Source organism: Pocillopora damicornis, chromosome 5 (genome assembly GCF_964200805.1).
Source record: "Pocillopora damicornis chromosome 5, jaPocDami1.2, whole genome shotgun sequence".
NCBI classification, from domain to species: domain Eukaryota; kingdom Metazoa; phylum Cnidaria; class Anthozoa; order Scleractinia; family Pocilloporidae; genus Pocillopora; species Pocillopora damicornis.
The window spans coordinates 23329562-23346804 of record NC_142674.1 but is presented as its reverse complement, the minus strand read 5'-3'; the positions used below and the strand labels follow the sequence as shown (position 1 = coordinate 23346804).

At 37.1% G+C, this 17243-nt stretch overlaps 1 protein-coding gene and 1 long non-coding RNA gene across 2 annotated transcripts; both read right to left on the bottom strand.

The window, feature by feature from the left end:
• Positions 1-4018: 4018 nt before the first annotated feature.
• On the bottom strand, positions 4019-10789 carry LOC149046048 (uncharacterized). The gene is made up of 3 exons (XR_016186597.1): positions 10713-10789; positions 9609-9689; positions 4019-6521 (listed from the first exon to the last, which is right to left on the bottom strand). It is a non-coding gene; the product is annotated as an uncharacterized LOC149046048 (long non-coding RNA).
• A 1480-nt stretch (positions 10790-12269) lies between these two features.
• Positions 12270-17059, bottom strand: LOC113686998 (ectonucleoside triphosphate diphosphohydrolase 1). Its single transcript, XM_089205995.1, has 2 exons — positions 16883-17059; positions 12270-13661 (listed from the first exon to the last, which is right to left on the bottom strand). Exons 1-2 carry the CDS (start codon positions 17057-17059, stop codon positions 12378-12380), a joined length of 1461 nt encoding a protein of 486 aa, XP_089062121.1. The 3' UTR covers positions 12270-12377.
• Positions 17060-17243: the final 184 nt, after the last annotated feature.

Genomic DNA, 17243 nt, shown 5'->3' with positions numbered 1-17243 from the left:
AACCCTCCACTCCTTAAAGTGACCGATAAGTTATTTCTCCCTGTGAAATTAATAAAATGTCAAACAGGGTGGTGACGAAACCAAAGAAAAATATTAACTTCAGGATATTCTGTGATTTTACGCAAAATTCTCCAAACTGACCCAAAATACGCGCGCGGAAGGTGGAAGTACTTTACACGCGCGGGACGCATGCCTACCTCCTCCACACAGGAAGAAGCGGAAAAAAAATGTTATGTAAAATTATTAGATAAAAATGAAAATTAAACTTACGCCTTTCCTTGACGCGGTGTAGTTTCATCCTATATCTTCGTCTTACAAAGAAATCTCATCGGATGCCCATTTCTCGCCGGGGAAGACCTTGTTGTCCTGGTCTCGTAACAAGATTTATAGGACAAGAGCAGCCATCTTTGAAAGGTGTGAGGATCAGAATTTTTAAAAAATTCAGACCAAAATTGGTATGCACTGTTCCTTATGCATTTTCCTCTTTTTTTTTAAATTTATTTATTTATTTTTTTTAATTATTATTTTTTTTTGTCCTTTGATCAATCTTTGCTCTTAGGACTTCTGAGACAATGATGGATACGCCTGGTTCTAGAATACACGAGGAATAACAACGAACCCGATTGCCCTCGACGTAATTTACCCAAATGAGAGAATACCAGCCATCTATTCATTTTGGATTCCTTTCTCAGGGAATCAAAGTACCCTGTTCCTCCTTAACCCTTTTTGCGTTAAGTCAGGAAAAAAGATTTCTGTACAATCACAAGCAAGATCTGGTGAGATTTCCATACAACAGCAACCTATTCTAAAAAAAAAATCCTGGTAATATTTTCGTGCCATCCATACTAATTGTAAAACAAAGCGGTAGTCCTAGAGGCAAACTTTTCTTTTTTTCCATTGTTTCTTATTCGAAGAACTGTGTGCTTAACGAAGTATTTAGCCGTGCGGAAATCTCGCGCAAATCCTTAATCCCATAGGCAATCTACCGTTTTCTTCCTCTTATTGTGTCAGCAAGAAGCCGTTCGCATAATGAAGAGTGGGGCTTTACGGAAATCTAGCCGCCAATTCTGACTGCATGGCGAATTAATTCAATCCTTTCACAGTTCAAGAATACTTTTTATAAAATAATACGTTATTATTCAAATAGTACGCGCGCTCTGATTGGCCATAAAACCATTTTACATGAGCGTATGTAAACACGGTTTCGTTCCTCTTTCATTAGTTATTTTATAAAAGGAATGTAAAATGGTTTCCGTGTTTACATAGCCTGATGTAAACACGCGGGAGGTTGGGAGAACACGAGATAAGCGTAGGAAACCACGACGCGAAGCGGAGTGGTTTCCAGCTTATCGATAAGCTGGAAACCTTCACGAGAAACCTTCGGAAAGCTTCGCGTCGTGGTTTCCTACGCTTGTCTCGTATTCTCCCAACCTCCCGCGTGTTTACATCAGGCTTTACAAACACGGAAACCATTTTACATTTCTTCAATAAACAACAGAGTAGTTTTCGCAAGGCAGTTTGAAAACTGCAACTAATTTTTCTTTAACGTACAAACTAGTTACAAACAATGCCTCTCTCTTTCTTCTTGATTCCTAATTAGCCGGTTGAGCGTGCAAACGAAATTTTTCGCCAACCCTGTGACGTTCCGTCAATATGATTGGCTAGAATAGGTAATCCATATTCATCAGAATTTGCAAAATTTTCAACAAACCACGCTGTCTGTCGAAGAGTGAAGATGTGTCGTACATTTGTGCTTAAGAAAAGTAAGCCTCTGGAAGAAATAAAACGCTTGACCGATAAAGAAGAGCAACGAAGGCAGTCGTTGCAAACTAAAAAAAGGTGAGCTTTTGTTTTGAAAATATTGCCTTAAAATCCTTCAAAAAGCTGAACGAGTTGCAGCATCTTGGTTACACGAGTCAACACGTGGCAGTTGTATTTGGTCTAAGCGTTTCTTCAGCTGTAGTTCGAGTGAGTAAGGATGTCGGCCTCTGCAAAAGCAGAGCATTTGGTTGTGGAACATTTTGAGAAAAATGTACAATTATCTTTAGGTCCAGCGCTAATGTCATCTAATTTTGATTAAACTGGGTCTTTGATAAAAATTTCAACACTTCTTTACCAAATACCTTCCCTACAAACTCTTGAGTGAATAACCAAAAAAATAAAATGATTCAAAATTTATTTCAAATTTCCCTTGTCACAAGTCCTCATAACTCTTTCACTCGTGAGTGACTAGACTCTAAATTCTCCTTACAGTGTAACGCTTGAATCCAATGTAAATGTCATGAGAATAAAGGAAAAGATCTCTTATTTAAGAAGTTCCCGATTGTCCATCAAATTCTCCTTGTTATTATCACATAGAATGTAGAGAGGACAGTGTGGAGATTATGTATGTTAATATTAAGGTGTAAGAGTTAAGCGGTATTATCTCGTCTTAGAGCTGACTTAAACCACTTAGCTGTCCCTGATCACGTCTATTTTTTCTAGGAAGAGGAATTTTGACAGAGGGATGGAAGGAAGAAGGATATAATCAGAAGAACAAATTAGAGTCGTGGGATTTGAAGAGGATACTACAAAGATAAGAACTTTTTAATTACTACGTAGGAGTAGCAAAAATGGTGGCTATCTAGGTATCTCATTTTTGCGAGAAGACGTCCCTATTCCTGAATAGGTTGACTTTATCCGTCTTATTCCTGGGTATAGTAAGTGTCGAATAGTTACAATTTATAATTGGCCACCATTTTTTCGGATATATTTGTAAGGGTACGGATTGTTTTGCAGACCACGAGCGACGGTGTGAGTTGAGCATTATTTTGCTACACGCCATAATTTGGTGTTCTCTATCTCTGAAAACTTCGTGACAATGCTTTTACAATAGAAGCAGCTGGTAACTGAATTAAAATTGGCTCAAGAACACCGGGATAAAAATTGGAAACTGAAAAAAAAGGAATTGTTGATCTCTTGGGATAGATCGCTCATTTTGGTTTGCGGAACAAGAAGTATCTCGGTTACATCTCAGTTGATGTTGCAAAATGGTGATATTTCTTAAGGTGGTACTGTAACAAAAGACGTCCGACAAAGACCAAATGGAAGTCTCAACTTAAATCTTGAAATCAGTTAGTTTTACCCATTTTATTTTACATCGCATTGTTACACGCCATCGATTTAAAAACCACGTTATTGATTGGGACAGTACAGGATACTGCAACACTAGCTGTTTTCAACGACTGAGTGAAGAAAGCTGATTAAATTACAATAACCCGGGACGGACTCTATCACCAATCACCAATTGGTTTCACAAACAGACTTACAGTTACACTCACCGATCACACTGCATATTCGAATATTCTCAGTCTTTAATATTTTTTTTTTCATTTTGAAACAACTTTCAGCATTACTTGAGAAATTTTAGGAAAATTGGCTAAATGAAAGCGAAATTGATGTTAATGATATTTCATTCTCGACATCAATGTAGAATCAATTTGCTCGAAATTTAGAATTAATTTGCACGAAAAAGAGCCATTTGCTGTCAAATTCAAAAATAGAAACCAGTACAGTGCCATCTAAACTCGTATGTCCTAAGCCTTCTGTCCCATCAACTGAGGCCATTTCCAGTTTGCAAGAGGACATTGGCTTTAACTTAGGGGCCATTATTTAAGTAATAGTACAATGTAATTGGGCTAAATTTAGATTTTTTTCTGTTGTTTGAAACGTATGCACCAATGTTCTCTTGCGACGTTGGAAGCAACATCTTTAAAAATCTGATGCCTGGTCTTGAGTTCTTTAAAATAGAATCACCAATTCAGAATTTAATGTTACATAAACCAGTAAGGGTGGATTCATTTTACGGCTAAGAAATGTAGATTTTTGTGATTTCATTTTGTGGTGAATATTTTTTTTTCCAAATCGAGGAAAAAGTGAATATCTCTTAGGAAGAAAAACGATCTAAACAAGTTCATTTGTTAATGAAAAAATAAATGAGACCTTTGAAATGCGATTGTGGCTGTTAATTCATCACGAATAAATCTTTATTTTCATCTCTCTCTTTATGGAAAAGAATATGCAAAATTCAAAACTCTTGCTGTTATGCTGGCTGACCATTAAAAATCAAATTAATGAGTATGAACAATTCAAGCGCACGCTGCCAGTTGAGAGCATAATTGTGTTTTCTCAAATTTTTTTCAACAAAATTACGAGATGGTGCGTGTTTTGGCAAGATTTCCGCCCTTCATTTTGCGTACAGTTTTCGGATAAAGAAAACAATTCATGGCGAAGAAAATAGATTGCCTTAAGGATTTCGGCTTTGTTTTGGAGTAGTATGAGGTTTGTACGGAATATTTTCCGTGTTTAATTTCTCGTGGGCACTCGTGTTAGAATTTCTACCCAATATTGAGTAGCAAGAGTAAACGAATGTTTTCGATCAAACATAAGCGCGTTTCAAATCATCTCTAGCTTCAAATTTTATCACTTGCTAAAATTTCGTACGATATTATACACATTAATAATGAAGAATGAGTAAATTGAATGAGTTTGTGAATTTCTTGCAATCGTGAAAAAGTTTGAAGAAAACCACATCAGGTTTGTGAAGCACGCGAATTCAAAATGCTAGTTAGTATATTCAAATTTCATACTCATAAGTAAAATTTTCTTGTCGTCAAACTCTATAATATCCCAATGTTTGCCCATTTTCTGGTTTATGTACCACATTATCTACTGTTTGAACATTAGTGTTAATTGGTTAAATGTTAAATTTAGGCTATACTCGATACGACTACCTCTTATCAACTATGAACTCAAGACCAGGCATTTGGGTTTAAAACGGAACGTAATTTATCTAGCTATATAATTATTAGGTGGAGGAAAGATCTTTCGTGTTGTTATTCGGTGTAACACAGGAATACACGAAGGAAAGGGGAAATTTTTTTCCAAAATTTTGTGCTTTTGATCTTCGAAAACATCGCGGAACTTGGAGCCTAATTGTGAAATTTCTTAGCCCTCTCAGCTGAAGTAAAATCTCGTTCCATGCCCCAGCACTTAACACAATTTTGAACTAGCGTCGATAATTAAGTAGAATCTCCAAAAGAAATTTAAGCCTGATATAAAATGGCTCGGCTCTCGAAGCTGAAATTTTTTATTTCAATATTTATACTTTAATATTATTTTTCAAATTTCTTTGGGAATTAAGCATTCAGATCCTAATTTCCAAGCTCCAGTGGCTAAAACAGAACCCGTTGAGTATCATATCATTTCATGTCTACATTATTTCCACACCGGATTTTCTAAATTCATGAAAAATAGCTATTTTTGCTCTGATAAAGTAAAATATTCCGGATATGGTAACCCCATGTGACTAAAAACCAAGGTAAACCTTTTTTCTGTTAACTGGTTCAAATTTATGATTATATTTCACCGAACAAATTGCCTCGGGATTTTAAATCCTTATGATGTTTTCGGTTCACTTAAATCTTCCATCCTGTGTTACACTCAGAGATCTTCACTAAAGATCTTTTATTCTAAAACCAAAGCAAAACACCATGGCAAGTCCTAGGATAAAAAGTTTTGATTTGGTGGGTTAAAATAAGCAAACAGACAAAAAACGACAAAAAAAACAAAACGATTACTTCTGATTCACTTCTCTATGCCTTGTCAGGGTGTTTTTGTTTAGCACTTCGTCTCGTGCCAAAAAAATTGCTGTCCACAATATTTCGAAAAAGGTACAACTGATGTAAGATCATGTTTGAAGGAAAAAATTGGAACTTTCAATTTTTATTTGGCACGAGATTTAATCTAGATAATTTTTGGTGGGAAATATAGAAGAAACTCCTGTTAAATTTTTGTCGAAAATGTTGCCAGGGGAAACGCTGTGCAAATTCCTTCAAATTTCCCGCCAAAAGTCTTAGTATATATACGAAGAGTTTTTTCTTGACACCTTTTAAAATGAAAATCGCTTATTTCATTAACTTATCACTAAATAGTATTTGAAACAAATAAAGTATCAATCAAAACACGTGTGGTTTATTGAGCACATATCGAGACAGAAAACTGGTAAGATAATAAACTTTAAAACACAAGAGGACACAGAAAAGAATTATAAACTTTATCAATAACAATGTTTTACTTAAAAAAAAAAAAATTGGCGCATGCGTATTATAGCGCATGTATTTTTTCTAAGTCTTTTGGCGGGAAAATGCCATTCATATAAACAGATGTTACTTACAGAATCAAAGAAATATGGCACATGTGTACCTTAAGCGCCCGTTTTTTCTTCCAGGTTTTTCAGCGGGAAAATTTCACATCTTTAAACAACCAGTTACGAAAAAAAAAAAATTTTTAAACTCTTCCAAAATTGTGAAATGATATTTTTCTACGGTTGGCTTCAGTCCTTGATTTTGGCAAATAAATCTTGACTTGATTGCGCCTCATCGATCTGTTTTGTTCCTCTGAATAAATGTTGTCTTTCAAATTGAGCTTAGTCCTTCATGTCTGGTTTGTACTTGAAACATCAGGGATATTCACCAGTCAGTCTGCAAGAAAATAAATCGATACACAATAAACCAACAAATGAAATAGATCTTAAGCCTCACTTTTTCAAGCGATAATGATAGAATGAGCATTTCTTAAAAAAAGAAGGAAAAAAAAAGAAATGGGGAAACTTATTTAGGAATTCTACTAATGGCCTAAATCTGGTCCAATATTCGTCCAAATGAGCCGGAGTTACTGACAATTAAGAACGATCGCTAATGAATAATTTTTACTAACTTCGAGGATCTGTTGATGCTTTTGTAGTCGAAATTACCTAGCATCAAGTTCTATCTTCCTTTTGTTCAAAATTGAGCTATTTGATTCAAAGATGGCATTTTACAATTAATCAGTTAAGCCAAAACAAGTAGTTACTTTCCGTTCTCGCCAGCAATTCCTCTGAGATCACGACAGATAAAATTCTAACAATTGGAAATAGTTGCATAATGACTCAAGTTTGTAAAACTGTCTATCATATTTCCTATCTTTTCTCACTTGACATTAATATTTTAATCGTAAAAACAACACTCTCTTGCTCTCATTCGTAACGGCAATGCCAAAATACCAAAAAGCTAAAGAATCTAATTACTTTTGCAATCTTCTGTCCGCGGAGATAGATATAAACCACGCTGCTTGAAAAATAGTAAATATTTCAACAACAGTTCAAAATGAAATTCACTGGCGACTTTTCCAAGAATGCAACTTCAAAGCTATTCCCGTTCTCACACGTTTTTAAAATCGCTACATTGAAAATAGCTTTGGTAAAGCGCACAATTCTCCTGAGATCAAGTCGGAATCCGAATGTAGAAATTAAGGTTGTGCAAGGTTGAACCATTTATTTTGTGTCGTTTGCTAAGCCTGTTTTAATTGAGCGCTAGACGAAGAAATGCGTTGCTCTTGTTTCTAATTTCGACGGCACGATTTCCGCTAATCCCCAGACCTCTTTACATAGACAGTTCTTGGATAAAGAAAAAAATGCCGAAAATAATAGACCACCTTTGCGATTACAGCTTCGTTTTACTTGAAAAGCATGAAAATTCACAACAATCTTTCCTTTTCGACGAAAACCCCAGCCTCGTCAATAAAAACAATTATTTTCAAAAGCTTCCATTCTCAACGAAAAAACGAAAAATAAAAAATCCCGTCGCGTAAAATGGTGAATTTGTTGTCAGTATAATAAAAATGCAATTCCCTATCACCGATTTTCAGAATGAAAAAATGCACTATATTCTGGCAACATGCATTTCTACAATCATTTTGTTGTGAACAATTTTTCCCGAACGATTTATAAGGTTGCAGTGTTTTGGCGGAAAAATTCCAATCTTGAAAAAAAAAGGGAAATTTTACAAACAATTCAAAATAGGATCCTTCTTCAATTTTTTTGGAAAATAAAAAGCTGCAAACTATTTTAGTGATAACACGTATTTTAAATAAAATTATTTGGCATGTATTTTTTAATAACAGATGTTTCTTAAGGAATTGAGCCGCGGCTTCTTTGGCGGGAAATGTTGATCTTGAAAATCAGCGAAATTTAAATAATTCAAAATCCTCCTGCTAAGTTTTTTTAAACTGGAAAGATGCGAGGTATCTCAGGGACAGAATTTGTGTTCATTTTTTTGGTAAATAGCTCCGACGAAATTTGCTTAATAAAAGGCTTAATCACTCCTGCAAAGTTTTTTGAAACTAGAAAGATGCGAGGTATCTCAGGGACAGAATTTGTGTTAATTCTTTTGGTAAATAGCTCCGACGAAATTTGCTTAATAAAAGGCTAAATCCTCCTGCTAAGTTTTTTGAAACTGGAAAGATGCGAGGTATCTCAGAGACAGAATTTGTGTTAATTTCTTCTTAATTCTTCTCGATGAACGCACGCAGACATATGAACCAATTGTTAAATATATATGTATGTATAGACATACATACATATATACATTTTATTTCTGGCCAATTTTTGGAATCATTTCGAAATCTCTAAACAATCTCTAAATCTCTAAATCTGATAATTTTAAGAAATTTGAAAGAGATTTTTTTATTGGAAACGAAAGTTTGTGAAAGCTAAAATCAAGTGTTTACGACCTCAACCTTATCAGAAATTTAAAAAAAATGTTTCTGGTTTCTGTCTCAGGAGCTAAAATATTTGAAAGTTATAAACTCCATTCTTTCAAGTGACTTGAATAGAAAATTTTATAATTTTGAAAAAGAGTAGAAGACCATTACACTTATCTAAGATAAATATACAAAAAAGGAAGTATAGAAAAAGAGATCTGAAAATGATTAGCTAGAAACAATTCGAGAACCATCGATAGTTGTAGCATACTCGTTTAGTTTTAACCTCTCACTATTCAATATCAAGGTAATTCAATCTCTCAAAAAAGGAGTGAAAAAAAATTAGTGACCTGCACCTGAGGCACTGCGAGTTTTTAATAACCAACATTTTAATTTTCTATTTTTTTTTTTATCATAAACATCAGGATTAGTTTGATTTGATTCGAACATTGGTGAGGAATCATATTCGATCACGAATTTCTTAGGCTTCAGAAGAGTCTCTTGGATAGGACAAGACACACGCTAGTCAAGGCATCCAAAGAGCTGTGCCATAAAAATTTTTTCTTTTACACATTCATAAAAACACCCAAGTTCATTTTGATCATTGACAATCTATTGAAATCGGAAAATTTACCGTTGCAATGGCAACTTTATTTGTCAAGTATATTTTTGGACACTATTGTGTTACCAACGACAACCATAAAATAGAAAAAATATTACAACGATCACTGATTATTTCTTGATTCCAACATATGATGAGTCAAAAAGTATTTCAACTATTTCATTGAAGCAAAAGAGCCATGAAAAAAATTACAAGTTACCTTGATCAAACGAATGTCATTTCTGCAAAGATTAGTCATATTTATCTGAACATCGATGAATTGAGAGTTTGGAAAAAAAGGATTAATTTTCTTCTTCTTAGTCCCCTTCATTTTTTACTTTGGCGGTTTCTGAATTGCAAATGCTCGCGAAATCCAAGCGAACGAGTAAAAAGCAGACGAGATTTACAAGCACAGTTGCGTTCCTATATTACAATTTTCGTAACAAACCTTTCAGAATGTCATCCTTTTTTTCTTTCCTCCCCTGTAGTTCTTGATTTCTAGATTTTTGCATCTCATCAGGGTTAATGTCTAAGAGAGAAAAGAGAGATTTAACATGGGGCCGCGATCGTACATCAAGAAATTATCTTTAGATAAGTATTCTTATTTATAGATACGAATCAATTTATTACGAGAGGAAAAAAAACCCTGTCAGAAACTGCATAATCCCAAATTGGATATTGATAATCTGGTTGAAGCGAGTCTTCTTAAACATGTTGATAACCTAAACATAAACATTGCCTCTCAGTTACAGTAGAGAACCGTAATATTCACGATCTTCGAAAGAGTGAAAAAAGACTAGTCTGGCACTAGTGCCAGTCTCAGGAGTGTCGTTATGCCTCCTGTATAGGAGGCATATCGCTACCCCCTTTCCCCCCTTACGTGGGATGGTAGTCCATGGCTGCATACCCCTGTCATGTTTCCATGGCAATTCGACGGTACCCAATTGTACTCTTAGGCGGAGAGAGTAATTGTGAGAGTAAAGACACGCCTAAGAACACAACACATATCAACCCAGGACATTTCCGCCCAGAATTCGGTGAGAGACACTACATTCGAGAGAACTAGAAGTTCTATCATCCATAGCCTCTGCATAGAGGTGTGAAAAAAAAACGTCTGGCATCTAGAAAAAGGGGGTCTTATGTCCTATTTCGATCACTTTCCCTTCCCCATTATTTTTTTTTTTGGGGGGGAGGGTAAGGAGTGGCGATAAAACATGCGGATTTACGACTAACTTATTTCGAAGACTCCATAAAATAAAATAGCTGCGTATATTAAAGAAAAAAAGTGAAAAAAGAAAAGAACGAAATTTAGAAATAAGCGATCGATGCACGGATAATAAGTGCGAATTCCTCGATATTGTTTTAAAGTGACGAGGTTCAATAGCAACTGTCTTGGCGGCTGCCATCGAAGATTGTCTTTTAGCGTACAACGTTTAGCGCAGTACTACTTTTAAATCTAACTCTGTAATTTGATTCTCAAGGGCCACAATTAAACAAACTAGAATATGAAAACTGTATTTCTGACGGTCTATCAATTCGTACGATTATTTACCTTGAGAGAATGTGCGACTTATGGCATGCATTAATCCTCGACATCGAGTTAAAGCGCTCGATTCAGCAGCTTCGAAGGGCTAAACTTCAGAATACCCCGCAACTCATTTACATGTGTCGGGAGGCTTTGAAGATCGAGGCATAACACAATAGACGCTATTCTTATTCAATGACATGTAAATAAGTTGCGGGGTATTCTGAAGTTGCTCCCTTCGAAGAAACAAACGGAGGCCACGACAGAACCAATAATATCCAAGCTAATAACTCTGAGATTAAGTGTTTCTTGGTTCCAAATTAGCTGCAAAGGACGCTGAATTTCTCGTAGTTTGTAAGCTCTTTCCACGTGCAGGACAAGTTGGTGCATGAATATTAATTTAAACGATTGTTTGTTATTCAAATAAGCTTTCCGACTTTGAATGTCGGATCGACACACCCTTCGGATGCTTTCGTTAAAATGTCATACGAAAAAGGTTGACCTGTCAGAAGTTGTTTTTATATTCAAATATCTTCGTAATTGTAGAAACATCACTCCAGATGAACTTGAGTTTCGAAACATTTCCTTCGAAGAGTTCCTTCGTAATTTAATCTGTCGTTCATTTGCATTTGCTTTGCATTTTGAATTGGATGGGCTTTTCTTTAACTGGCCAGGAACGCTACGGCATGAGTGTTTCTTCGCCCAGGGAAAGTCTGAGGCCTTGAACGATGCAAATCTACGAGAAGTCAGCAAGGGGTCTATGACTGCAAGACCCCCCGGCAAAACCTCGACTCGCCGAAAATCTCCCCGCGGCGGGAGAAATGCGCGTCTTACAGCGCTAATAATAATAATAATTATAAGAGCCTTCTCGCAAGCTATTCTTTACCTCAAGTTGCATCTGTTTCGAGGTTAAAACGTCATAGTAGATGGACGAACAGCTGTGTTTAGGCATTTTTCGACCGGACGAAAGCACGGTTTTGCGTTGTCTCCTTCAGAAAGGGGGGGGGGGGGAGGAGGAGGTGGAATTTGCGAGTTTCGAGGCATCTTCAGCTAATTTCCATCCTCTGCGTTGAATTTTTGGTGGTGGAGTTTTTGAAAAATCCGTTTTCCTACGCAAAAAGGAATTTTGAGCACTCTGAACCCCATTCTCTGATGAAAAACTATTTCTATAAGAATGGCGTTTTAAAAGAGAGACACGGAGAAGGGTCTTAGGGTCCAGACCCCTTTTCCCTCCTCCCATCTGACCTCTGGGAGTTTTTGTAGCTTATCTATTATCTAAAAATTCCAAATTATTGCCACAAGCCCACAACAGGATCGCATATTAGTAATCAAATGGCTAAATTTTTGTGAGTTTGAGTGCGAGTGCATGCGTTTTCCTGTTCATGAGCGGGTTCGTGTTTGCAAAGGCAAGTGAAGGAGCAGGGGGAGGGGTGTGCATGGTTGGTCTAGAAGTAACCACCCCCCAATCAAATAGTCCTGGATCCGCCCTTAAAACGTTACCACTTTCCATCATATTTTCAGCAACCATGATCAAGTTATAAACAGGAAACATATCAGAGTCAAAGATGACGCTGGTCAAGTATTCAGTCAAATATTTTTTTATGGAAATCGTACGTTTGCGATTCACAACAACTTTTTCATGACAGTTAATGAAGGCTTACATGCAGTATGCTTTTGACGTTCTGTAGGCTATCACAGTAGGTCAGTTTTGTACAAAACAGCGCCCATGATCCAGCTTAGCGAGAAACCTTTAAGCTCCTTCTCGACAAAAATTTTCTTGTTCGCAGGCATCTTGTAACCCTTTTGCAAAAGTTCGTACACATAGTTTCCCCACAGACATGAAAATTTATCATAGCCTTCGTCGATGGGTTTCACAACATTGTATGGCTTGGAGCAAAACTTTTTCGCAGCGCAGCCGATTTGCTCAATACTAACGGGCTTATCTTCACAAATTACTGCGCCTATACGCTCAATTATTGTGTAAAAAGCAGAGAATGCAACAAATTTTCCATTGAGCTTCGGTTGGTCATCAAAGGGACATTCCTGGTTTGGATGTTTATTCGCACAGAACACCATATCGTCGATGAGCCTCCGGCACATCTCCGAGTCAGGCTCTCCAGTGATACTCATCTCCTGGCCCCCAACGTTAAAGGTCTCGCTAAAGCCTTTGTGGTGACAAGGGCTTTTGATGTATCCTTTATCATCAACTGTTTTGTCTTCCCACTCGTCCAAAAACTCCAAGAAGCGATCATGAATCCTAGCCAATCCCATATCTAAGTAGCTTTTAGCGAACAATTTGTAATTCTTTTTTCCCAGTCTCAGGATGGTGGCGAGCTCAGATTTTCTGGGAAGGCGCATTGAGGTTTGGGTAGAGGCCCCGCCCATGTCCAACACACCCCATGATGGGGTCCATCTTTTCGAGGTTAACACTCCCTGGATGAAATTCACTGTAATCCAAGCGTATATGGCTTCCTCTTTGCCTGAAATGATTTGCACGTAGTCTTCTTTGAAGAGGAATGGTGAGCGATCACTACTCAAGACCTGTTTCACATAGTTCATAATGGCTTCTTGATCCGCCTCGGTTAGCAGACGCATCCCAGCGGTTGCCAGCAAAAGAAAAGGCGTTGAAGTCTGTTTATCTTCAGGAATGATTCTTGCTGCCGCCGTGATGAATTTTTCCAGGTATTCTGAAATTCCATCCAATTTATTCAGCGAGGACAGGCCAGGTTTGACTTTACCAAGCGAGTTGTCCACTTCGTCAACATCTGACACACTCTCTAGCTTTTCCTGTTTGTTCAAGTGGAATTTGTAGATATACATTCTACTTCCAGTAGAGCCAGCGTCGATCAGAATTGCGTAGCTAACATCCGGCGAATTTGAATTTGAATTTAGCTGCACCTGACTGCCGTGACATGGAAAGGAGGCCTGGAGCCAAACGAAAATAGCCAATGGAAGCAGAGAGTGCAAGGGTGCGATCTGGAAAGGAAAGAAACAATTGATTCTTCAATATTGATCTACCGTTCCATTTTTCTGGTATGAATCGTTTTTATTTACGCCTCATTTTCTTAACCAAAAGTGTGACCAAGATTTTTCAAAGGCACGCGGTTATTGGATCACAGACGCAGAGATGACATCATCAAACATTTTACCAAGAGGTCTGCGCCCAGTTATTCGAAGGCCGATTAGCGCTAACCCGGGGTTAAGTTTTAATCTGGGTTTCTTTTTTCCCTTCTTCAAAGGCCTATTTCAGATAATTTCTTAAATTCTTTTTAGAACATCCAGGCATCAAATTGTAAGCAAAAATAAATATACTGAATATGCCTTTACAGCTTTCAGATCTGAGGTCAGATTTCACACTAACCCCGGGTTATCAGCATATATGTCACGAATTTAACAAAATATACGACATCTTTTAAAAACATGTTTCGACAGTTCTTCTGTCATCTACAGCTCCGATTTATACAAAAAACAAAGTTAAATTGAAAGTGTATAACAAAATGCTCATTGGACAAAACAAACAATAAAAACAAAACAATGTATGCAATCGCACATTAATTATTAATATGATTAATAATATACATGGAAAAATTACTCAGTTCTGATTGGCTGAGATAAATGCAGTTTTCAGGTAATTCAGTGCAGAAGAGAGTTAACTCAGTGCAGAAGAGGGTTAATTCAGTGCAAAGAAAGAAACAAATCAGACATTCTGATTGGTCAATAATCAAAGAAACTCACAGATAGCCAATCAAATGCGAGCCTTGGATGTTGCAACAAAATTTGAAAATTTGAAAATTTGCGAGCGAAACAATGTCTGGCGTTTTAAGTGGGTTTTCTTTCGCCACCGCCGCTGAAAAACAGCTTAAACAACGAAAACACTGTAAAAAGCATTGCTTTTTGGTTGTCGGTTTGGAAAAAGTGGTGTTTAGAGAAGGGAATTGCCGAGGAAATCGAAAATTACGAGCCGACCCAGCTTAACACTTTGCTGGAGCGATCCAACGCCGAAATTAAAAACAAACATGGTTAAACCTCGGAAACAACGATTCCATTTCATCGAAAGTGATTCGGACACAGACAGAACAATTCCTTGAACTGTTTAGCCGGACTTTGAACTTTTTTGTACCTTAAAGATATGAAGATATCATTGCATATTATTGTTTTGATCGTACGCGGTTGTTTTGACCGAACGCTCGGTTTGAATAAATTATTTTTTGTACCTGAAACGCGCGCTTTGCTTATGTTTAACTTTGATAAGCCATCTCGTATTTTTCCATGTATATTATTAACACGTAATCACATGATTTCTCTCGTGCAATTTGGAATAAATAAGCACGAGTAAATTTTTTTGAAGACTAGAATCCAGCTAGTTTTGGATGTACATAATCGAGAGCTGTATACACAATTTAGGCGCAATAATCAGCAAATCTTATATTCCGATGGAAATAAAACGCAGATCAGAACTGAGAGCCGACAAGAACAACATTTTATCAACGTAGTAGCTTTCATTCGGAGAATTCAGCTAAAAAGGGGCTCCGATTTGTAAGGCAAACTTCCTAACACCGAGAAAAAGCAAAAAAACCACCGCTGAGTGCATTCTGTTTGACTTCGCACTGTGCTCACGCTGACAAATTTTTTCTGCATTAGCGCAGCAAACTTGTTTGGACAGTTATCTTCATTATTCAGGGTACTCCCTTACTAAACGTGATTTTATCAGTAAATGGACAATCCAAAGTACACAACTTCGTATCCAAACTGTGACGATGGATATCTAACACTCTAAAAAAGATTCACACAAACCTTGACTGTGAATTCCTATGCACGACTTTTGATGTATACTGAGTGATCAGTTCCGTACTACTGTCTTGGCAAGTGTACGTGATTGCTAGCTGTGGTGCTGTCGAATTAAACATCGAATTTGTTCGCCGTCTTAACCTCGCCCACTTAAAAATGATTTGATTACAAAGGGGAAAAAAGAATGCTTGTGAAAAAAATGCACAGCGTGATCCAAAGATATCTAAATTATTTTGCAGAAAACAAAAGTATTTTTGCAAATTAAACTAAGGATTAGGAAATACCGTCTTGAAATAAATAAATGTTAATGAAATCCCTTGAGGATGTCAATTAGAATGCGGTTAATCAAGAAAATTTGACTTTTCTTTGAAGGCAACTTGTGTAAAAGAAATCACAAGAGCTACTAATAATTAAGGAAAAAAAGTGATTCCCTTGGATTGAACTGACCCCACAGCATTTGGACCTAGTTCAAAATCAACGGTCGGGTGCTCTAGATTACAGGTTTACAATAGAAAGGTCGAATCAGGAGCTTTACGAGGAATCTGTGTCACAGTTCACACACAAAAAAGATGAATCACTGACCGATCACTTTCCTCAATCGCGAAAAAAGGGGTATGATTTCTGTGCAGCCCTGCCCTATCAACAAAGCCGTAGTACCCCCAAAAGAAATCTATTGTTTTAGCCATTGTTTTCCGACTCCTGCTGGTTCATGCATCAAGAAGAATGATTCGCAAACCCACAAAAACTAAAATCATTACAGTAACCCCCTTAAATCTTCTTAAAATGAAATTTTGTAGTCTCCTTTAGGTTCAAAGTGGCTTCACTGTGTGTGAAAATCAAATAAAAGAGTGATTTTAAAAGATGACTGAGTAACGTACGTTCGATCTTGCTTAAAATGGATATTTTTGTCCTGGCGCAACAAAATCCAGTTCATAATGAAACCTACGAATATCGATATCGAAGTTCTTTTTCTACAGTAAATCATTTCGTTCGATTAAATGATCCAGACCGAGGCGGAGTCAATCCATGGGACTTCCACTTAGCCAGCGGGATTCAAGGTTCTTACATGAAATCGAGGCGAGTGATCAGCCAGTCTGAGATGGTGCTCAAACCCCGAAATCGCACAGCATCCAGAAAGAAGCGACACGAATAGTATATATATATAAATGAAAAAAAAAAAAATTAAAATAATAAAAAAAAAATTGACATCAATCCTTTTATCTTGTGACAAACATCACCCGTGACAGAGAACACGTGACGGCCGTGACGGAGAATTACCTGTTGCCATGGTGTATGAACTTCATTACCGCACTGCAATTGTTCTCAAAATATGTCGTTTTCTGAGGCCTCTTTGATGAAATGTTCTTCATGAGGAATTAATTGAAGCATTACAATTCCACTTCACCCACCTGATGGGGAATTCCTAAAAACTTTCGGTGTGGTCGGGCTCCAGCTTCTTGAGGGAGCCCGGCCCTGACCGTGAAAAAAAGGCAGTTCTTTGGGGTAGGGTACAGATATAGAGTGTGCAGTTTATATGGACAAAATGGTGCTTCGATCGTCAAATTTTCTACACCTTTCGGACCCATTGTTTAGTAGTCGAGAGCCACTGAGTTCGTTTCACTCGTTGGAAGCCTAAACAGTTAAATGTCTCACAATGGGCAAAGTGGAAACAATTCTGAAGTTAAAAAGATATACTACTTCCAGGTAGTTGCTGTCCCTCCTAGCAATTGTTTTCTCCCGTCAAACCTTTATCAGATAATTGGGTAAGGG